Source organism: Trichomycterus rosablanca, chromosome 19 (genome assembly GCF_030014385.1).
Source record: "Trichomycterus rosablanca isolate fTriRos1 chromosome 19, fTriRos1.hap1, whole genome shotgun sequence".
NCBI lineage: Eukaryota > Metazoa > Chordata > Actinopteri > Siluriformes > Trichomycteridae > Trichomycterus > Trichomycterus rosablanca.
Genome location: NC_086006.1, coordinates 1,528,407 through 1,551,983, shown reverse-complemented (window position 1 = coordinate 1,551,983; position 23,577 = coordinate 1,528,407). Strand labels below are relative to the sequence as shown.

The 23,577-nt window shown below is 47.2% G+C and overlaps 1 protein-coding gene across 1 annotated transcript; it reads left to right on the top strand.

Moving 5' to 3' along the window:
• The first annotated feature begins 2,290 nt into the window (after positions 1-2,290).
• Positions 2,291-23,132, top strand: LOC134333835 (fibulin-2-like). The gene is made up of 16 exons (XM_063016001.1): positions 2,291-3,458; positions 7,576-7,690; positions 8,329-8,452; positions 9,358-9,544; positions 10,396-10,611; positions 12,343-12,453; positions 13,444-13,545; positions 13,702-13,836; positions 15,379-15,516; positions 18,478-18,621; positions 18,701-18,829; positions 19,212-19,337; positions 20,956-21,072; positions 21,176-21,304; positions 21,867-21,990; positions 22,772-23,132. Exons 1-16 carry the CDS (start codon positions 2,291-2,293, stop codon positions 23,130-23,132), a joined length of 3,426 nt encoding a protein of 1,141 aa, XP_062872071.1.
• The last annotated feature ends 445 nt before the right edge of the window (positions 23,133-23,577 follow it).

Here is a 23,577-nt window from a genome sequence, read left to right as displayed (position 1 = left end):
ACAGACAGATAGAGAGATGGATAGACAGACATACAGATAGATAGATAGATAGATAGATAGATAGATAGATAGATAGATAGATAGACAGACGGATAGATAGATAGATAGACAGACAGACAGACAGACAGATAGATAGATAGATGATAGACAGACAGACAGACAGAAAGATAGACAGATGATAGACAGACAGACAGATAGAGAGAGAGAGAGAGAGAGAGAGAGATAGACAGACAGACAGACAGACAGACAGACAGACAGATAGATAGATAGATAGATAGATAGATGATAGACAGACAGATAGATAGATAGATAGATAGATAGATAGATAGATAGATAGATAGATAGATAGATAGATAGATGATAGATAGATAGATAGATAGATAGATAGATAGATGATAGACAGACAGATAGATAGATAGACAGACAGACAGACAGATAGGCAGATACTTTATTGATCTTGAAGGAAATTTAAGATTGCACCCAGCTCCCCAGAACTCATGCTGCTTTATAACACATGCAGAATACGCCAATAAAAAATGTTGGAAAGCATCATCAGGATTTCACTTCAGCGCTCCAAAAACGTTTTGCACATCTGCTAAACACTCGGTGCTTCATCATTTAGTCAGAAGTAAGTTCCAGTACTTTAATCAGACGTGTTCTCATGTTCGGTTGTTTTACACACCAGATCGTCGGCTTTGATTGTAGTTAAACACTGTTACACAAAGGGAATCATGCAGAGTTGCAGTATTTACAGGGTGATGCTCATGTAATGGTGTGTTAGAGTGAAGAATAAGTTTAAGACAGTTAATAGGAACAATGACCTTTCAGAATTGTACATACTTATTTGTGCCAAAATAGTCCAGAAAATGTTTGGCACAGCTGGGCAAAAGGGTGCCAGTCAGTGTCTGTACCAGGTGTCTGGGTGGATTTTCCTCCAGGTACGCTGGTGCCCCCCTGTAAATATGCATGATGTGGATCGTCCACTTTGCTTGACACTAGTGTGTGTTAATAAATTCATGCTCTGTCCAGAGTGTTCCCGTCCTGTGCCTGGTCACCTGGTCAGGGTCGTGGTGGGTCTGATTCATTGGGTGAACGGCAGGAAACCAGGTCAGTTCACCAGTCCATCACAGGGCAAACACACACCAATTGACCTGACTGGATGTTTTTGAACTTGTGGGAGGAAACCGGAGCACCCGGGGGAAACCCACACGGACACAGGGAGAACATGCAAACTCCACGCAGAAAGTACCCTGGCCCTTTACTTTCTCGTCGATGCCATTGCCGCCACCCCAGCCCTCAATCGAGGAGTGCTGACGTGTGTAGATCACTTCTTTTCCCCTGCCAGCGTGGGGTCTCACTGACATCTCAGTTTTAAACCATCTGCAATAATACAGAAGCTCTTATATAGCGCCCGATTAATAAAACAGGGAAGCCAGAAATCCTTGACATGTCTGAACAGTAGCAGTTACATAATGTGGAAATATGCAGTATGTACACTTCAGTCATATAGCTTATACAACTTCAGTCAACAGCGTCAGGGTGCTACTCAACCCTGTGGTATCAGTGGTGGTCTCCTCCAGGATGACAGTGCTTAAATCCACAGGGATAAATAAAATATTCCTGAAGACCATCAGGGTGGACAACACTCAGATCAGATTTTGGACGATTAGCCATTGGATGCCACTTAGGTGCTTTCCTAGTCTCTTACTGCCGTTTTGCAGGTTCTCCCTCGGTCCCTACAACTTGTTTAGCGTACCCAAGTATTGATAGATCAAACGTGTACTTGTAAGGTACTGTACGTCTATATCATAGTCAGTGGTTATGGGCATGGGCAGAGAGACTACTGTTCCAGGTTCTTTGTAATAGCTGCCCCTAAAGAGCTCTGTTTATACGGGCACAGAGAAGTCTCCAGCTTAAACAAATCCTACACAATTACGCCCCAAAGTTAAACGACATTCCTGAACTTTCAGCACCACAAAATCAATCGGTGAAGCTGCTGTGTGTTTATTTGAGATCAAACTAAATTAATTTAAATGATTTACTGGTGAATGTAAACCCAGTACAGGTGACGCACTGGAAACACATGTTTCACGTTTCCCACAACAACCCCGACACAACCACAGTAAAACTCAGCTCAGGGTCACTAATGGTCAAGCAGGCTGGACGAAGCAGCAGGACAGGAAGCGTCCAGTCGGTAGTAACACTCCTACATCCTGTTCTGTTTTGCAGGCCGCCGGCGGTCAGCTGTGTAGTTAAACCGCTCCTGGACTTCAAAGGATTCGGCGCAATAATGACCGAGCAGGTTCGGTTGAGACGGGCGCTCGTGGTCTGCGCCCTCGCACTTTGTTTCCGCGCGTGCTTCGGTGTGAAGGACTGCACCGGCGCGGACTGCCCCCTGCTGGACAACTGCATCGAGGAGGTGTTGGAGCGAGGGGCGTGCTGTGCCACCTGTCTGAAGCTGGGCTGCCGGTGCGAGGGCTATCAGTACTACGACTGCATCAGCGCCGGGTTCAGAAACGGGAAGGTGCCCGCGGGGGAGTCGTATTTGGTGGATTTCGGGAGCACCGAGTGCACCTGCCCTGCCGGCGGAGGCAGGATCAGTTGCCGCTTCATCCCTTGTCCCGAGGTTCCTCCTAACTGCATCGATTTGGAGAAACATCCCGACGCCTGTCCTCACTGCCTGCGGGTCGGGTGCGTCCATGGGAGCCAGAGATACGACTCGGGTCACTCGTTCCACGTGGATCCGTGCCTGGTCTGCCACTGTCCTGATGACGGCGGAGTCCTGATGTGCTCGCAGGTTCCTGACTGTTCCTCACGAGCGAACAGGAAGCCCGTCCCGCCCACAAACGCCGCAAAGAACGAACGTTTTGTCCCTGCACAAAGAGGCGCCTTCAGCCCCCCCACCAGGGGTCACAAATACCCAACCAACATACTCCCGCTTTACACCGAGGGCACAGAGTCTGACGAGAACGACGACTACGATTACTCACCAGAAACCACCTCGTCACGCCCGGAAGATTCTTCTTTATCTACCGAATCTTCGGTTCGATCACGGTTCCCAACAGACGCCCGAAAAGAGCTTCGACAGACGGTGGGCACGTATGAACCCGGACCAGAAGGAACCACAAACCAAACTCCTGCAGCCGTCACTACCTCATCAACACCTCCAGAAGACCAGGCAGCTTCTGAAAGTGCCGAACAGAGCGCACGACTCGCTCAAACTGGACAAGCCACGGAACCGAGCGACCGTGGGCATCGCCTACACGGACAGGGCTACCGGACGGACGCCGGGAAGCTTGACCGTACGGTCCCGGGGCGCAACACCGATCCTAAACTGCAGTTCAGCCCCACAACGTCAGCGCCGGTGAACGTGAGGGAGCATCACCGACAGCCTCAGACACTGGGCAGGTACCAAGAGGAGAACAACGATCTCCATTTAAAGCTAGACCACCAGAGCGGTGAGTACACCATTAGTACTCAATTAATGGGGGGGGGGGTAATTATATTAGGGAAGGCCCTCCTGTTCCTGTGCACAAAGGGATGTCCAAAAACAAGTGGTTAGATACGCCCTGACAAGTGCTCTTCTGACCACAGACACACTGCGAAATCATGTAGAAAAGCAAAAAGTTGAGGCTGTTATAGCTGCAAGGTTGAGGTGGACCTTCAGTCAGGCGTCCACATACTTTTGACCATACTTGTACATAGTGAGAAAGTGCAATAATTCCAGAATAATACGTTCATCCTCACAGTCAGCAGGAGGGAGTTTGTCCACAAGGGGGAGCTACTGGAACTGTATATTTCTGTGAATGCGCTGGTGCCACAGAGACTTTAATTATTATATATTTACATTAACATCATTTAGCCATGACGAAGCAACAAGAATTTGAGGGTTGAGGGCCTTGCTCAGGGGCCCAGCTGTGACATAGATGGTCTTGAACCGACAACCTTCTGATCACCATTCCACTGATCTGTATATTCAGCTATTAATACAGAAATGACTTCACTCCTGGCCATGACGCTCTTAACCGCCCACCTTCTACCTCACCCTCCTAAAAATTTGCTGTTGACACATCATGGGCTACGACCTAACATCCACCCCCACCTCCGTTCGGGGCAGCGTGGGTGGATTTCGGGCCCGCTCGAGACCACATGCGCAGATATAATTCAGTCAGCACCACTCAGCAGGTCGAGCAGGAGGAGATGACGTCACCGGGGGGGTATTTCCAAAAATATTCATCATTTTTAAGGGAACGGGAGTCGTCCAGAGACTGCCATCTATATTTATTCACTTATTCTGACATACTGTACCCATTAACCCCTGGCAAGGGTCACAGCTGCGCTGGTGCCACCCAGAATCAATGGGTGTAGGGCGGGAAGTCATTTCGGAGGGTCCATTAATAATCCGTAGCAGGGCGACTCACGCCCAGACGTTTAGAGAAACTATTTAACCCACTGACCTACTGATGTTTCCCCTTTTTCTCTCCAATTTAGTCATAGCCAATTAGTCTGCTGCTAGGAATCACTGTTCAGTGGGTAGCGCTATCGCCTCACGGCACAAAGGGTCTTGGTTCTAATCCCAGTTCAGTTAGCCAGGGTCCCTTCTGTGTGGAGTTTGCAATTTTTACATTTACATTTTACATTTTCGGCACTGTGACAGTATACAGTCTGAGCAGTCGAGGGTTAAGGGCCTTGCTCAAGGGCCCAACAGTGGCAACCTGGCTGTGGTGGGGCTTGAACCAGCAACCTTTTGATTACTAGTCCAGTACCTTAATCACTAGGCTACAACTGCCCTTGCTGTTGTAGGTACCTGAAAGAGAAGTGTGTGTGTGTGTGTGTGTGTGTGTGTGTGTGTGTGTGTGCTATGATGGCCTGGTGACCTGTCCTGGGTGTTTCCTGCCCTTCACCAAATGAGCCTGACCCTCTTTGACCCTGACCAGGATAAAACAGACAGTGAATGAATGAATAAATGAATCCAAAGCAACTTACAGTACTGTGACAGTATACAGTCTGAGCAGTCGAGGGTTAAGGGCCTTGCTCAAGGGCCCAACAGTGGCAACCTGGCTGTGGCGGGGCTTGAACCAGCGACCTTTCGATTACTAGTCCAGTACCTTAATCACTAGGCTAAGATGAAATTCGGATCCTTTGTTGATAATTAGAATCAGGAGCATCTCCGAACGATGTTCCTTCAGGCTTTAGGAAGCCGACCAGCCAAGCAATTAAGATTTATTACGGTAAAAATGGGCGTGGCAGTTTTCCTTCAAGATCAGTACTGAGTGGAGCTTCTCCGTCTCTCTCGCTTACTCTCGCTTAGTCATTTCCGGCTCTCAGAAACCTTGATGATGTTCAGTTAATCCGGAGCGGCAGCATCGTCCCTCAGGGCGACGTTCAGGGGTCGTAACCTTATAATGACTCGGGACCGCGTGGTGCTTCAAAGCCCGGCTGATCCAGCACACGGGCCACTCGCTCGCCCGTCAGGCCTCTCAGGCCTCTCGTTCCACGGCCGAGTGAGTTATTACGGCGGAAAATATTCTGCGCTGGCGTGAAAAGACCTGCAGACGAGAAGCAGCCGGCGTTAAAGTGATGAAACCTGAGGAAACACACACACTGTTGTTACACACACAGCTGACGTGACAATAACAGGGTGTCACGATCTACAGGAAACCACGTTCATACACGCTTTTTACTGTATTATTTAAGAGAACCTGAATTTTATCAGTTATTTCTGACTGTGTACCCACGAGCCACCAAATACAAGCACCAAACTGTGTTAAACTGGGTTAAACTGGGTTATAGTGGGTTATTAACACGTCCGGGACAATAAATACAAAAATATATACACCCATCAGCCATAACATTAAAACCACCTCCTTGTTTCTACACTCACTGTCCATTTGATCAGCTCCACTTACCATATAGAAGCACTTTGTAGTTCTACAATAACTGACTGTAGTCCATCTGTTTCTCTACATACTTCAATGGTCAGGACCCCCACAGGACCCCCACAGAGCAGGTATTATTTAGGTGGTGGATCATTCTCAGCACTGCAGTGACACTGACATGGTGGTGGTGTGTTAGTGTGTGTTGTGCTGGTATGAGTGGATCAGACACAGCAGCGCTGCTGGAGTGTTTAAACACCTCACTGTCACTGCTAGACTGAGAATAGTCCACCAACCAAAAACATCCAGCCAACAGCGCCCCATGAGCAGCGTCCTGTTACCACTGATGAAGGTCTAGAAGATGAGCGACTCAAACAGCAGCAATAGATGAGCGATCGTCTCTGACTTTACATCTACAAGGTGGACCGACTAGGTAGGAGTGTCTAATAGAGTGGACAGTGAGTGGACACGGTATTTAAAAACTCCAGCAGCGCCGCTGTGTCTGATCCACTCATACCAGCACAACACACACTAACACACCACCACCATGTCAGTGTCACTGCAGTGCTGAGAATGATCCCCCACCTAAATGATACCTGCTCTGTGGGGGTCCTGTGGGGGTCCTGACCATTGAAGAACAGCATGAAAGGGGGGTAACAAAGCATGTAGAGAAACAGATGGACTACAGTCAGTAATTGTAGAACTACAAAGTGCTTCTATATGGTAAGTGGAGCTGATAAAATGGACAGTGAGTGTAGAAACAAGGAGGTGGTTTTAATGTTATGGCTGATCAGTGTATATATTCATTTATTGTCTGTTTTACCACCGCTTTATCCTGGTCAGGGTCGCGGTGGGTCTGATTCCCCATCTCATTGTGCAGCACCGTGTATCAGCCAGCAGAGGTCGTAACTGCAGCAGTTATGAGGACCCACTACAGCCCGCCTGGCTGGTCGTTAGCACAACTGAGATTCGAACTTGGGAGTTTGAGATGCTAGGATGTTTAAAGCTGATCCACCTGAGCACCAGATTAGCATAAATGTACCACGTAAAGGCTAAATCTTCTGCTTCCTTAATAACTCCAAACATGACCCTTAACTGAGGATGCCGGTCGCCGCAGAGGTTGATATGCTAGCAGCACTAGCAGAATTAATAACCTTGACCTCTCGCTGTTCCGTGTTGCCAGGAACAGACCAGGTTCATTAAAATCCCTCCGTTTATTATACTGCAGGAATTAAAGGCTGATGAGAGACGAGCCGGTTTGATCCCAAAATACAACAACAGAGATGATTAAGTTTCCTAAAACATCGTCTGTGTGGCCAAATCCGGAACAGCAGCTCCAGAAACACGGGGTTTGAACCTCTTCCACTTCAGAAAGAGCTTATTAAACCAACCCGTTGTGCTGGTTGACTTTCCAGTTCATCTCTAAGGTGTTGGATGGAGTGGAGACCAGGGCACTTGAGTAAAACTAGCAATAACAGAGCCAACCTATTTAGAGAAACGATCTGATTGGCTAATTTAACCCTTCACATTCCGACACAAATTGAATAAGCCGGTATGAAGGATTTATTCTCTTGGATTTGTGAAATTATGAGCTTTTAAAATGCTTTTTTTTAGAATATCCTAGGGTATTTTTAGGGTGTTTGTAAACATGTCATTTGTTCCGTACACATTTAAGATTTGACTCTGCGTACTTGTGAAGTTCTTTCTAGGGAGGAGATGGACGAATGTTGTGTAGCTGGTGAGAACTGGGCCTCTGATCACGCTCACTGCAGCAGTATGATCCCCACCAGGACAGAGCTGGGATCTATATGCTGGTAACTCTTATTTTTCTTTATCACCAGTAAGGAACTGGACACACATACATGACTGAAAAAACTGGACGTCCAGACATGACTGAAGGAACCGGACATACAGAAACAACTGAAGACAGAAGGAACCAAACATACAAACACAACTGAAGGAGCCGGACATACAGACTCGACTGACGACTGAAGGCACTGGACATACAGACATGACTGAAGGAACCTGATGTCCAGACACGACTGAAGGAACTGGACGTCCAGACATGACTGAAGGAACTGGACGTACAGACTCGACTGAAGGAACCGGACATACAGACTCGACTGAAGGAGCCGGACATACAGACTCGACTGACGACTGAAGGCACTGGACATACAGACATGACTGAAGGAACCTGATGTCCAGACACGACTGAAGGAGCCGGACATCAAAACACGACTCACGACTGAAGGAACTGGACATCCAGAAGTGACTGAAGACTGAAGGAACTGGACGTACAGACTCGACTGACGGAGCTGGACGTACAGACTCGACTGACGCCTGAAGGAACCGGACGTCCAGACACGACAGAAGGAACCGGACATTAGGACACGACTGGTTTTAAACTAATGTTTTAAACATGTTTCTGGTCCCTCTGTCCCGTGTGTTCCAGGTCTGTTCAGCTGCAGTGCTGTTTGAGCTCGTGGAGGGACCGAAGGTGTTTGGCCGGACTGAACTCTGCCAGACGGGGGCAGGACTGCCGAACTGACCACTCTGACTGCTCCGACTCTTACAGGGTGGGTAACGTGACCCCTTTTTATCCTGGATGCCATGTCCTTTTGATCTTGGATCCTGAATCCCATGTCCTTTTGATCCCAGATCCTGGATGCCATGTCCTTTTGATCCTGGATGCCATGTCTTTTTGATCTTGGATGCTAGATGCCATGTCCTTCTGATCCCAGATCCTTGGTCACCTCGGTCAAACTAGCTATACCGGTTGACCTCCAAGCCAACTTGATGTCTGGGCTGGACAGTCATTGATTTAGATAATAATGCTGACTGGACAGTGGTAGCTCAGGTTAAGGTGCTGGACTAGTAGGCCCTCAATTGCTCGAATCGTATTCAATAGCATCCGCTAAGTCAAACCATTAACACAGACCAAGTAGAACCAGCTAAACCCTCAAACAAAGCAGAATGAACCAAACTCTGGTGAACCGGCTGCTTTTTTCGGTACTGTGATTCAGATGGTGGCTCAGGTTCAGATCCGAGCAGAAGAGGCGATACGTAACGCGCCTGATTAAAACCATCTCGTGTCGGCAGAACGTGTCGCGCTAACATCCTGCGCCAGGTTTTAAATCATCCAGTGATTGAGAAGTCACGTCACTCAGAGCTTCGGTCCAGAAGTGAGGTCAGTGGTTTCAGTACGCAGCCTTACCGCGGTGATGCGGTCTAGATCGCTACAGCCGCCCAGTTTTACTTTAATGGATTAACGTCCTTATTCATTAGGCTGGGAGGGACAGTCTTGGCTGCGGAGTGAAACCGGACACGGAAAAGCCTGGTCAGGCAGTGCCGAGCGTTTTCCACAGACCCGCCCTTCCACTCTTAGTCACCGTTTCCAAGCTTAAGTGCCTCTTGTAACCTGGCACTAAAAGCCATTGGTTTATTTATTAGTTTTTTTTTTTGGTGGTGTGTCTCCGTACAGGAGTGCTGCAGTTGCTGTGCTCTGGGTCTGCGTTTGCGCTTGGAGCGGGGTCACTGCGAAGCCCCCCGAGGTTTGGGCGAGACCTGCGGCGACGCCCTTCTCTCCTGCTGCGAGGGGACAGATGGATCGAATGGCAGCACGGTCGAAGAGAGTGGACGACCCAGAGCCACCGGCCCACCGAGGAAAGGTAAAGAATTCCTACATCCATGACCGACAGCCTCATCTTTAATCAGGCAGGTCGTACAGCAGCGTAAAGCACACCACCGTAGGATCCTGGAGCAGCAGAAACGTGAATCATGCTCCACTATATGCTCGTCTGAGAAATGAAGTTGTTTAAGTGCATAGTGCCAGCTGTAAAGTATGGTGGAGGAGGTCCACCAAATAGTCTGGTACTACTTTCTACTTTATTTATATTCCCTTTTCTCCCAGTTTAGTCATAGCCAGTTACTCCTCCACTCCTGAAACCGACCCCTTCTTATTCACCCGTACTTCTGTGGATTGGCGCGAGGCCGGTCTCGCACATGGAGAGTCACGCTCTCATCTCACCTCTGTACAGACGCGTCAAGCTACTAACCAAGGTCCTTACTCAGCGTCAAAGACCCCGCCCACTTTTTAGTCCAGTCTTTTCCCACCCAGCAGACTAGACGTCAATCACTGCCGATTGTGCCCGCTAGGGGGCGCCCAGCCAACCGGTAGCAGAGCTGAGATTCGAACTCGCCCCACCTGGGCGCCGTCTGGTCCTTTTTTTAATACTTTAGTTTAGTTCCAGTGAATGGAAATCCTAATGCTACAGCAAGGGGGGGGGGCGTCCAGCGATGCCAGCGGTTTGGCATTGGGGCATGCCAACTTCCCAGCGCATGTGGCCTGCACAAGGCCCTGATTTAACCACAATTGGGCTGAATTGGAATGTCTGCTGTGAGCCAGGCCTGAGAAGTGCCTGAGCTGACCTTACGAAGAGTGTGGAAGCCTTCTCAGACGAGCGGAGGCTGTTAGAACCGCGACGACACTTTATATAAAGGCCGTTATCGTCGTGTCCAGTTTCAGAAGGTCCGGACCGCCAGTCCTTCTCTCTGAGCGAGGACGAGGACTCTGAGAACACGCTGGAGGAGACGGAGGGTCTGGAGGACATGGACGAGTGCCGGGTGTACGAGGGGCTGCTGTGCCACCATCGATGCATCAACACGCCCGGCTCCTACGAGTGCGGATGCTTCTCCGGTTACGCGCTGCATCAGGACGGCATCAACTGCCTGCCAGGTGAGTACCGCCGTGCCACCCGTGCCTGGTACGAGTCGTGTGTAGCTGAGGGTTTATTTTCACTCGCATGGCGTTTAACCATACAGGTTGTGGTTGGCACTCTTTCCTGTACCGATAACTGGCCTTGTAAGCACCAGGCGGGCGCAGAGACCCGGGCAGACGCACCTCAGATGAACTTTAGAGATGAAATAAACAAACAGAAACCATGATCAGGAATTATTTTTGCTATCAGCTCTAACAATGTGTCTCAGCTGGTGCTATTGGTGCTATCAGCCGGTCGGGCGTCTGGCTAATGTCCGAGAGGGGAGGGGTGACCGAAACAGCCTAGACGTTGTTAGGTGCGCTCTCGGTGCATGTCCCAAGCCCGGGTAGAAATAGGAGTGATCCACTGTAGCGACGTCCTAAATAATCTGGAAACTGGAAGCACTACTTGTTTAAGTGCACTGTGCGCAGCTGTAAAGTATGGTGGAGGTTGTATCATGCTCTGGTGCTATTTTTTATCTTTCTCCCTTTTTCTCCCAATTTAGTCATAGCCAAGAACGTCTTCCGCTCCTGGAGACCCTGTTGGTGTACAAGAAGGGTAAATTCACCCGACACACCCTCCCTCAGACGCGTAGGCGGTCCACGACGAGGTCGGTCTCTCACATGGAGAGTCACGCACCTGTATAGGCACCTCGGGCTACTAATCACGGTCCTTACACAGTGTCGAAGACTCCGCCCACTTTTTTTGTTTGTTTCCCACCCAGCAGACTAGAAACCGATTCTGTCTGCTGCAGTGTCTGCACTGCCGATTGGGGCACTGCTGTAGTACAACCCTCCATCTTTTTTTCACGTCTAATCTAGAAAAGAATCTGACGTTTTCATGTCTGACCTGATATTTATCAAATCTGCATCTCACAATCCAGTGAGTTCAGTCAGGACAGCAGCTGTTACCCCCCTCCAACAAAAAAATTCCAGTAAGATACCCATCAGATGTAATTATTACCTGTATTATAGGTGGGAGCAGAGGTGTCTCCTTTCATGCAGCAGACACGTCTGGACACGACGTGAAGGACTGACAGGAAATTATAGTGATCTGTGGTTTAGAAGACACGGTGATGCTGGAGAACCAGGATCTTACGCAACGTTCAGGGCATGAAGAGCTCTGGAGAGGCCTGTGGTGGGCAGTGATATATTTTATTGGTAGCTGTTATTAGATAGACGTTACAGCATGGGCACACACAGCGACTTCAGACTCGACTCGGACTCATTTCAAATGACTCGGACTCGACTCAAAAAATGACTCGTGCACAACAAGAGTCCCTAGCGTCAGCATGTGTTAACATTAGTTAGGTGTAGTACTTAGTACTAAGCAATGGTGAGTTAAGGACCTTAATTAAGGGCCCAACATTGGCAACCTGGCAGACGTGGGGCTTGAACCAGCGACCTTTTGATTACTAGTCCAGTACCCTAACCACTAGGCTACAACTGTTATAAAATGTGGATGTATCAGTGCCTATCGCATGGGCGACTTGCATTGGTGTAAAGGTTCCATTAACACGGAGGCTAAGGGCTACAACAGCATGGCTTCGTAGACATGAGTGTGTGTGCTTGACTGGCCTGCCTGCAGTCCAGATCTGTCTCCTGTTAGTAATGTAAGACGATGGTGACCACGGACTGAATAAATACTAAATAAAGTACCAGGATGGATTAGTGTTGCTAGATTCTTTATCTGTGTGTGTGTGTGTGCAGTGAGGGCGGATGAGGAGAACATACTAAAGGAATACGACCTCACACCGACTGTTGACCCAGAGCCCACTGTGATGTCCACCACTCCACCTCACATTCCAGACCCATGTGAAGGTAAATGATTGTAGACGTGGTTACACTGCGATATGTACTGATAATGGGCGCTTGGGTGGAGCATCTGGGATCCAGGGTTCGAATCTCCAGTTGGGCGTCTACATACAGGCTGTTTTTGTTTAAGGGGGTTAAGGGAAACCGGACCCACCACAACCTTGACCAGGGGCGAATTGTGGTCGATACCTGTAGCACAAGTTACAGATCCATACAGATGAACTTTGTAGGTATACAATTACTGACTGCAGCACAAATGTTGCTCTGTATATTTAGTCACCCCTTGTACCTCATTTATCAATTAGAAGGGACCCTCCTTACCCTCCACTGGCACTTTTCAGGTGGTTCCGCTTGGTAAACAAGGGGGTCGAGGCTCTTCTGGGCCAGTCCACTCGTCCTTGCGAGGCCCTGAAACGCCGCAAGACTGGGGCCAGTTCCCAAAGACCAACCCAGGTCCAAGTGTGCCAACAACAAACTGGCGAAGAGGAACGAAAGAAGCCGTGATGCGTATTAGGAAACCTTCCACCTGGAGTCAATTATCATTGGCAGCACCTCCGTGCCCCATCCGCCGGCCAAACTAGGCCATGCAGAGGGATGCGACTCCTCACACGATCCCTATTCTGCAGCCACCTTGTTTCACTGGGTAAACGTGCATATCTTAAATGTGCTATTATGTATTATTCTCTTTTTTATGGCTCCCAGCATTCCTAGGATGGGCTCCAAACCCACTGGGAACTTGACCAGACCAGAATCTTCGATTTTGTACAGGATGCTGTTTTTCATCATATGAGTGAGTCTATCTATCTGATCAACTCCTGGCAGCTTCTGGGATCTGAACTCACACACTTCTGGTCCCTCCCTGTGTCACTCATCCCTCTCACCCTGCCTAACCTAACACCTCGGACTCCGCCCGGCTCTATAAATCAGTTCTTTATCTCCCTGAAGCAGGATGCACCACTTTTCCTCTCACCGCGAGTGTGTTTCTGTACTGTACAGGAAACGGGCCCTGTGCTCAACGCTGCACCCCGGTGGAGGGTCGGCCTCACTGCTCCTGCCATCCGGGGTTCTCTTTAGGGGATGATGAGCGATCGTGCACAGGTACACACACACACAGTAGACAGCAGGTACACTGTTGTTGGGTTTAAATGCTTCAACCTTTCCTCTTCTGTCCATATTATTAAAAGCTCATTTGATCACTATATTAGAGACTGCACTGATCCTGTCTGATCTCTCTCTCTCTCGCTCATTTCTCAGACATCGATGAGTGTTTGCTCTCCACACACACGTGCCAGGCTGGTGAGAGCTGTACCAACACCGTCGGGCGTTTCGAATGCAGGAGGCAGATAGTTTGTCCTGCAGGATACAGTGTGAGGAACGATCTGTGTGAAGGTATTCTCACCTCTGTTACTCCGATAGGAAAGTGGTTTCTGTTTACGGCTTTTAGTTTAATCCAAACCACCGGTGGGGCTTGAACCAGCAACCTTCTGATTACTAGTCCTACCTTGAGCACTGAGCTACCACTGTCCATCGTAGTGACCTTTTCATCTCACAGCTATTAGACTCACAGCTGTACATCTACCCATCTATCCATCTGTCCATCAATATATCTATCTGTCTGTCTGTCTGTCAGTCAGTCTGGCCATCCATCCATCTGTCCATCCATCTACCCCTAATCCATCTATCCATCTGTCCATCCACTCATCTATCTATCTATCTATCTATCTATCTATCTATCTATCTATCTATCTATCTATCTATCTATCTATCTATCTGTCTGTCCGTCCATCTATCTGTCCATCAGTATATCTAGCTATCTGTCTATCTGTCTGTCTGTCTGTCAGTCTGTCCATCTGTCCGTCCTTCCATCCATCTACCCGTCATCCATCTATCTATCTGTCCATCCACTCATCTGTCTGTCTGTCTGTCTGTCCGTCCATCTATCTGTCCATCAGTATATCTAGCTATCTGTCTGTCTGTCAGTCCATTCATCCGTCCGTCCATCTATCTACCCATAATCCATCTATCTATCTGTCCATCAATATATCTATCTGTCTGTCTGTCTGTCCGTCCATCCATCCAAACATCTGTCTGTCTGTCTGTCTATCTGTCTGTCTGTCTGTCAGTCAATCTGTCCATCCATCCATCCAAACATCTATCTTTCTGTCTATCTAATCTGTCCGTCTGTCCATTCATCTATCAATTAAACCACATCCACCCGTTCATCCATCCATCCATTAGTCCACCACCCTGTTATTTACCCACCCATTCACACTTATTTATCCATCCATCCTTTCTCTTATACACAGTAAACAGGTATATTTAAAAATGTATAAAATATATAAATTGTACATTTACAGGAATTAATATTAGACTGGTGGCTGGGCTGCAGGTGATAGAACCTGGGTGTTTTTTTTGCTGGATTTATGAGGGTTTTCTATTAATTATAAACTAATTTACCTGTAAAACTAACCACGTTTCCTCAGGTGTTTCTGATGTGTTCAGTCGAGCTGGAGAACTCCAGAAACTTCGAGAAGGTTTAGTCCTGAGTCACACTGCCACCTAGTGGCCGCCGTGAATCATACATGTACTACATGATCATACACGTTTAATGCAAGTGTATAAAAACATTCAACTTAAACTGTAATGATCCGCCCCACAAATAACATCTGGCCAGTGGGGGTCCTTTGGGGGCCCCTTTCGATTAAAAATGGGGTACAGATAGGCAGCAGTTAGTAACTATACCTACATCACACACCCAAGCTCATTTGTATGATAGGTGCAGTTTATAAAATGCTCAGTGAGTGTGTTATACAAATGCACTACATGGCCAAAAGTATTTGGACACCCGACCATGAGCTTGTTGTGTCAAAAACACACTGTATTAAAATGAAGTGTATGGGAGTTTGTGCCTGACTCTCCGTACACTTTCAGATATGGATGAGTGCACGCTGGGAACTCACAACTGCGCTACGGGCTTCGAGTGCGTCAACAGCGCCGGATCTTTCAGCTGCAGAGCCAGAGTGAGATGCCCCGGCGGTTTCACCCCTGATACGCGGGGTCAGTGTGCCGGTAAGAGACGTAATTCCTACAATTGAACTCAAATACTTGTAATGGTTACCATGTGGACCAGCAGGGGGCGCGGATTATGGTATCATACCCACCTGCCGTGCCATTAAGGCGCAAATTAATTTTATTGGTACTTCAAGTGCAGTCTCTGATGGACTGTAGTCCATCTGTTTCTCTACATGCTTTATTAGCCCCCTTTCACCCTGTTCTACAATGGTCAGGACCTCCACAGGACCACCACAGAGCAGGTATTATTTAGGTGGTGGATGATTCTCAGCACTGCAGTGACACTGACATGGTGGTGGTGTGTTAGTGTGTGTTGTGCTGGTATGAGTGGAGCGCTGCTGGAGTTTTTAAATACCGTGTCCACTCACTGTCCACTCTATTAGACACTCCTACCTAGTCGGTCCACCTTGTAGATGTAAAGTCAGAGACGATCGCTCATCTATTGCTGCTGTTTGAGTCGCTCATCTTCTAGACCTTCATCAGTGGTCACAGGACGCTGCCCACGGGGCGCTGTTGGCTGGATATTTTTGGTTGGTGGACTATTCTCAGTCCAGCAGTGACAGTGAGGTGTTTAAAAACTCCAGCAGCACTGCTGTGTCTGATCCACTCATACCAGCACAACACACACTAACACACCACCACCATGTCAGTGTCATTGCAGTGCTGAGAATGATCCACCACCTAAATAATACCTGCTCTGTGGGGGTCCTGTGGGGGTCCTGACCATTGAAGAACAGGGTGAAAGGGGGCTAACAAAGCATGCAGAGAAACAGATGGACTACAGTCAGTAATTGTAGAACTAGTGGAGCCGATAAAATGGACAGCGAGTGTATAAACAAGGAGGTGGTTTTAATGTTATGGCTGATCAGTCTGTGTGGGAAACTGTGTTTGATTGGAGTTCCGGTTGTACTGAACATCACACTAAAGCCTGAACACCAGCAGAATGAAAACCTGAACATTGTGTTCAGCTGAAGGATTAAATGATCTTAAAAAGACGTTCTGCAGACAAACAAAGGTTTCAAATCGCTTCTACAGAGCAAATAAAGCTTCAGAAATGCCTGACAGTGGACTGGGAGCCTCTAGGCTTCGTCCTTTGTATCTTTTGGCTGAAAAAAATAAACACAGCGCGTCTTTTTATCTTATTTGAGGCACGGCCGCGCCCCCCGCGGGTCCGATTGTGTTCCTAAAATTAGTTTTAAGCGTTCCTATAGTGAAGCGAGGAGAAGCACCGGGGCCTTGGGGCGAGCAATTACACAGATTTATCGCTTCTCTTTCTGAATCTAGCGCTCCGTTTACTTCCGTACGTGTTGTAACACACCTGACTGAACCTGTTCACACTGCCTGAAGAATATAAACCGCATGGATATGGGCTCACATCCCTCTTGGATCTTTATTGCTTCGTCTCAGCTTCGTCCTGGTGTTCATCACGCTGATGTAAGCAGGGTGTCCCGAGTAGAGGTCCTGTAATACAATGCACCATAGGGTGCACCTAGCGCTGTACGCTGAGATGGGACACTGGACCCACTGCAACCCTGACCAGCCGGATTAGCTCTGGTAAAAAACATGAAAACAAAATAAAGCGTGTACGCCACACTCCAGGACCACCGATCTGTTTATGATACGGGAGAGGTAGCTCAGCAGTTCTGGTAATCAAAAGGTTGCCAGGTCAAGCCCCACCACTGCCTAGTTGCCACTGTTGGGCCCCTGAGCAAGGCCCTTGACTCTCAAGTGCTCGATTTGTATTCAGTCATGATTGTAAGTCGCTTTGGATAAAAGTGGCTGCAAAATGCTGCAAAATATAAATCAGCGCCCACTGTGTGAATCTGAGGATCATCTGATGGAGCTGAAGGATCTTCAGGGTTTCTCACCGAAGGCTGAGCGGGACGTCTCACTTTCTCGTCCTGACAGAATTACAGGGGCCCGAGCGAGTAAACCGTGTTGTGAGGAGAGTCACACGGCGAGAAGAAAAGATCTGGCTCTTTATTTGATGCAGAACTGGTGGAATTAGCCTGCAGGGACAGGAACCAGGGGCATGTCGGGGCAACCAGCGAGGTTCAGATCTGCTCAGAAGAAATGAAATCAAGCTAAAAGTCTGAGCTGTAAAAGTGTCAGGAGGCTCAGAGCCGATCCCCGGGGTGTCGCCTGCACAAGTGGCTCCAACCGCGTCCAGCCAGCGGAGTAGATTTTGTCACGTCGATGCTGGACGTTTGATTCGCTCGGCAAATGTTATGAATCATGATGAGATTTTTGGTCTTTTTTGGAGTTAAAAAGTTGCCGCATGGTGGCGCAGCAGGTCGCTGTCATATAGCTATGACCAATCATCTGAGATTCAGAGGAAAGCATTTCGTTAATAATTTTGTTAATAATTTTGTAAAGAATTCCATAAAAAATTCCGTAAAAAATTTCATAAAGAATTTTGTGAAGAATTTTGTGAAGAATTTTGTAAAGAATTTTGTAAAGAATTTCGTAAATAATTCCATAAAGAATTTCATAAAGACTTTTGTAAGTAATTCCATAAAAAATTCCATAAATAATTCTGTAAAGAATTTTGTAAACAGTTTTGTAAAGCATTTTTAAAAGAATTTTGTAAAGAATTTCGGAAAAAATTCCATAAAGAAGTCTGGTTTAATGGTTTATAGAAGTGTTTGAGTGCTGGTTAGACTGGTCAAGAAAGCTTCAGTTGCTGTTCTGTTGAGTGGGGTGAGGTCAGGGCTTTTATAGAGCTTTGCTTGGTGCACAAGAGTCGTGCTTGAACAGGAAAGGTCCTTCCCTAAACTGTTAACAACTGTTGTGGCTGAAGCACATGAATTCGATAATTAGAAAGGAGGGGCGTCCCAATACTTTTTTTAATATAATGTGTATCCAACCCTGGTGCTGAGCTGATGTTCTTTGTTCTGTGTGTGTGTGTGTGTGTGTGTGTGTGTGTGCGTGTGCGTGTGTGTGTGTGTGTTCGCTCAGACATCGATGAGTGCAGCACTATCAGTCAGCCCTGCAGCCCCGGGTTCAACTGCCTCAACACGGTGGGCTCGTACACCTGCCAGCGCAAGATCATCCTGTGTGGCCGAGGCTACCACGCCAGTCCGGACGGCACCAGGTGTATAGGTAAGGGCTCGAACCCCAACCGCCCGAGTGTTTATAGACTGAAACGTGGTCCACGGTCTGTCCCGTCTGTCGTTCACAGATACAGACGAGTGTGAGACGGGCGCTCACCAGTGTAGAGAGGACCAGCTGTGCCACAATCTGCCCGGCACGTACCGGTGTGACTGCAGGACTGGATACCAGTACGACATGTTCAGGAGGGCGTGTGTGGGTAAGAGACGCACATACTTTTACTTACTACAGCCGAACAGGAGCCCACGGGGGGACACAGGGGGACACACGGGGGACACAGGGGGGCACAAGGGGACACACCCTTTAATCCCCCGGCTGGATGGCGCTGTGTTTTTATTTTCTCTGTGTTAAACGGGCGTGAGGTGGGTTTAATCCCCCGGCTGGATGGCGCTGTGTTTACATTCTTATCGGCAGCAGAAACACAGGCGCTCGCGGCTTTGCTCCCTCTTATCTCGGCTTGTTTGGTTCCGATGAGCTGCACAACACTGGCTGTTGATTCATCGTGTTGTGGCTCAGCGTTAGTCCTGCGATTACTGTTTAGACTAGCCTGGTAAACGTCTGCTACGCCTCTCTCCCGCTAGATGTGAACGAATGCTGGCGCTACGCGGGCAGACTGTGTGCTCAGACGTGTGAAAACACCCCGGGCTCGTATCAGTGCTCCTGCAGACCGGGCTTCACTTTATCCAGCGATGGCAAGAACTGTGAAGGTACGGCGGCTTTTTTATCTGGACGTCACGTCTGATTTATAACACTCATATTATTTCCACCTGTGTGTTAAATCTAACAGCTCTAACTGGAACAAGCCTCATAACAGCAGGGTTTCAAAACATGCCAGTATGTGGATTTGCAGGTTGCCCAGAGAATGCACAGTTAGTGCAGAATAAAGCAGAATTTTGTGCAATTCTATGTTTAACCAGCAGATGGAGCCAGAATTCACTACAGGAAATAAATTTTAACTATTAATTGTTCGTTTCTTTAAACTGAGCTTTTACACAAGGAGCAGAAAATACTGGAACAGGAAAGGACCTTCCCTAAACTGTTTCTGCAAATTTGGAGGACCTTAAAAATGTTCCTTTATATAATTGATATATTGCAGTAATGTCACAATAAATATTAATTATTATTAACAATGTTACTGTTACTAGGACAAATGATTTAATGAATGAGTAATTGATGGATGCTGATGAATATGTTTACTGTAATGCAGATGTGAATGAATGAATGAATGAGTAAATGAATGAATGAATGCATAATGGATTGATGGTGCTGATGTGTGCTGTAATGAAGTTGTGAATAAATAAATTAGTGAATAAATAAATGAATGAGTGAATAAATTCAAATAAATAATGAGTGAAGGAATTAATGAATGAACGAATGAATGAGTGAATTAATGAATAAATGAGTACATGAATTAATGAATGAGTGAGTGAGTGAGTGAATGAATGAATGATTGATGCTGATGTGCTCTGTAATGCAGATGTGAATGAATGAATGAGTAAATGAATGAGTGAGTGAATGAGTAAATACATACATAAATGAATGAATGAGTGAATAAATGAGTGAGTAAATGAATAAATGAATGCGTGAGTGAATGAGTAAATACATACATAAATGAATGAATGAGTAAATGAATAAGTGAGTGAATGAGTAAATACATACATAAATGAATGAATGAGTGAATAAATGAGTGAGTAAATGAATAAATGAATGCGTGAGTGAATGAGTAAATAAATGCGTGAGTGAATGAGTAAATAAATACATAAATGAATGAATGAGTGAATAAATGAGTGAGTAAATGAATAAATGAATGCGTGAGTGAATGAGTAAATAAATGCGTGAGTGAATGAGTAAGTGAATGAGTAAATACATACATGAATGAATGAATGAGTGAATAAATGAGTGAGTAAATGAATAAATGAATGCGTGAGTGAATGAGTAAATAAATGCGTGAGTGAATGAGTAAATAAATACATAAATGAATAAATGAATGCATGAGTGAATGAGTAAATGAATGAATGAATGAGTGAATGATGGATTGATGGTGCTGATGTGCTCTGTAATGCAGATGTGAATGAGTGAATGAATGAGTGAGTAAATGAGTAAATAAATGCGTGAGTGAATGAATGAATGAGTGAATAAATGAGTGAGTAAATGAATGAATGAATGAGTGAGTGAATGAATGAATGATGGAGTGACGGTGCTGATGTGTGCTGTAATGAATGAATGAATGATGGATTAAACTTATGTTTACTGTAATGCAGATGTGAATGAATGAATGAGTGAATTAATGAGTGATGGATTAAACTGATGTTTACTGTAATGCAGATGTGAACGAGTGCCTGAACAGTCCCTGCAGTCAGGAGTGCGTCAACGTCTACGGTTCCTTCCAGTGTTACTGCAAACAGGGATTCATCATGAGCGAGGACGGACTCACCTGTAAAGGTAGACCTCATATAGTATATTTAACTACTGTACTGATTCTTCATGAGTGAGGACGGACTCACTTGTAAAGGTAGACCTCATATAGTATGTTTTTGCTGAGCAGATGTGGACGAGTGCTCTCAGAGTGTCGGTCATCTCTGTTCCTACAAGTGTGTGAACGTACCGGGGAGCTACAACTGTGTGTGTCCTGAGCACGGTTACACCACGGCTCCTAACCAACGCTCCTGCCTCGGTGAGAACACTACACACACACACACACACACATACACACAATACACACACTCACTACACAATACACACACCACACACAATACACACACCACACACAATACACACAATACACACACTACACACTACAAATGTGTGTGTCCTGAACACGGTTACACCACGGCCCTTAACGGACGAGGCCCCTGCCTCGGTGAGAACACTACACACACACACACACTACACACTCCACACACAATACACACACACACACTACACACACACACACACACTACACACACACTACACACACACACACCACAATACACACACTACACACACACACACACACTACACACACACACACACACACTACACACACACACACACTACACACTCCACACACAATACACACACACACACTACACACACACACACACACACACACTACACACACACTACACACACACACACCACAATACACACACTACACACACACACACACACTACACACACACACACACACACACACTAACAGCGGTGGGTCAGTGTGTTCATGATTAACCCTCTGCATGTTGCTGATGTTACAGATGTGGACGAGTGTGGTGTCGGAGCTCATAACTGCACTGCAGATGAAACCTGTTTTAACATTCAGGGAGGATTCCGCTGTCTGTCCTTCAGCTGTCCAGCAAACTACCGCCGAGCGGCCGACACGTACGGAACACACCGTCATCTTCATCTTCACCTTCACTGTGTCCTTCATCTTCACTGTGTCCTTCATCTTTATCTTCATCTTCACTGTGTCCTTCATCTTTATCTTCATGTTCACTGTGTCCTTCATCTTCACCTTCATCTTCATTGTGTCTTTTACTGTCTTTCACCTTCACCTTCATCTTCAGTGTCATTCATCTTCACTGTGTCCTTCACCTTCACCGTGTCCTTCATCTTCACTGTGTCCTTCACCTTCATCTTCAGTGTCATTCATCTTCACTGTGTCCTTCACTTTCACTGTGTTGTTCCCTTCACTGTGTCCTTTACCTTCACCTTCATCTTCACCTTCATCTTCACTGTGTCCTTCACCTTCACTGTCCTTCACCTTTACTGTGTCCTTCATCTTCACTGTGTCCTTCATCTTCACTGTGTCCTTCACTTCACTGTGTTGTTCCCTTCACTGTGTCCTTCACCTTTACTGTGTCTTTCACCTTCATCTACATCTTCACTGTGTCCTTCATCTTCACTGTGTCCTCTACATTCACTGTGTCCTTCACCTTTATCTTCACCTTCATCCACATCTTCACTGTGTCCTTCATCTTCACTGTGTCCTCTACATTCACTGTGTCCTTCACCTTTATCTTCACCTTCATCCACATCTTCACTGTGTCCTTCATCTTCACTGTGTCCTCTACATTCACTGTGTCCTTCACCTTTATCTTCACTTTCATCTACATCTTCACTGTGTCCTTCACTCACTGCCCGTCCGGTCCTCCTCTTTCAGACGGTGCGATCGCATCTCCTGCGCCGACTTCCTGTCCTGCCAGAACATGCCGGTGAGGATCACGTACTACCAGCTGACCTTCCAGACCAACGTCATGGTCCCGGCGCTGATCTTCCGCATGGGCCCGTCGCCGGCGTACTCGGGAGACGACATCGTCATCAGCATCGCCGGCGGAAACGAGGACGGCTACTTCGGCCCGCGCAAGCTGAACGCCTACACCGGCGCCATCTACATACAGCGGCAGCTGGCTCAGGCCCGCGACTTCGTGCTCCACGTGGAAATGAAGCTGTGGAGGCAGGGGACCTTGACCACCTTCCTGGCTCGGATCTCCGTCTTTGTGACGTCTCCTCTGTCCGCCTGAACCACGCTGCTCCTAATCAACACTTCAGATCTATTTATTTTTTTGTGCTCCTCCCACCAATCTTATCAGAATTTAGTCATATCCAATTACCTGATCGACCTCCACTCCTGACCGCTTCTTTTCACCTGCACCAGTTGAAGATCCGTATCGCGCATGAAGAGTCACGCACCGATCCCCATTATCCCCCGTCTCATTGTGCAGCACCATCGATCAGCCAGCAGAGGGCGACTACATAACTACAGCAGTCATGAGGAACCGTGTGTCTGTGTAGACGCCCGGTCGGCCGATAGCAAAGCCGAGACACAAATCCGAGTTGGTTGAGTATTTGGTGACACCTACTGAGAGAAAAGAGAATCGCAGCCACAACAGGCTCAGGGTCAAACTGTTGGCACGATGTTAAGAGCATATTGTTTATCTTAGGCTTTATCATTTTTATATCATTTTA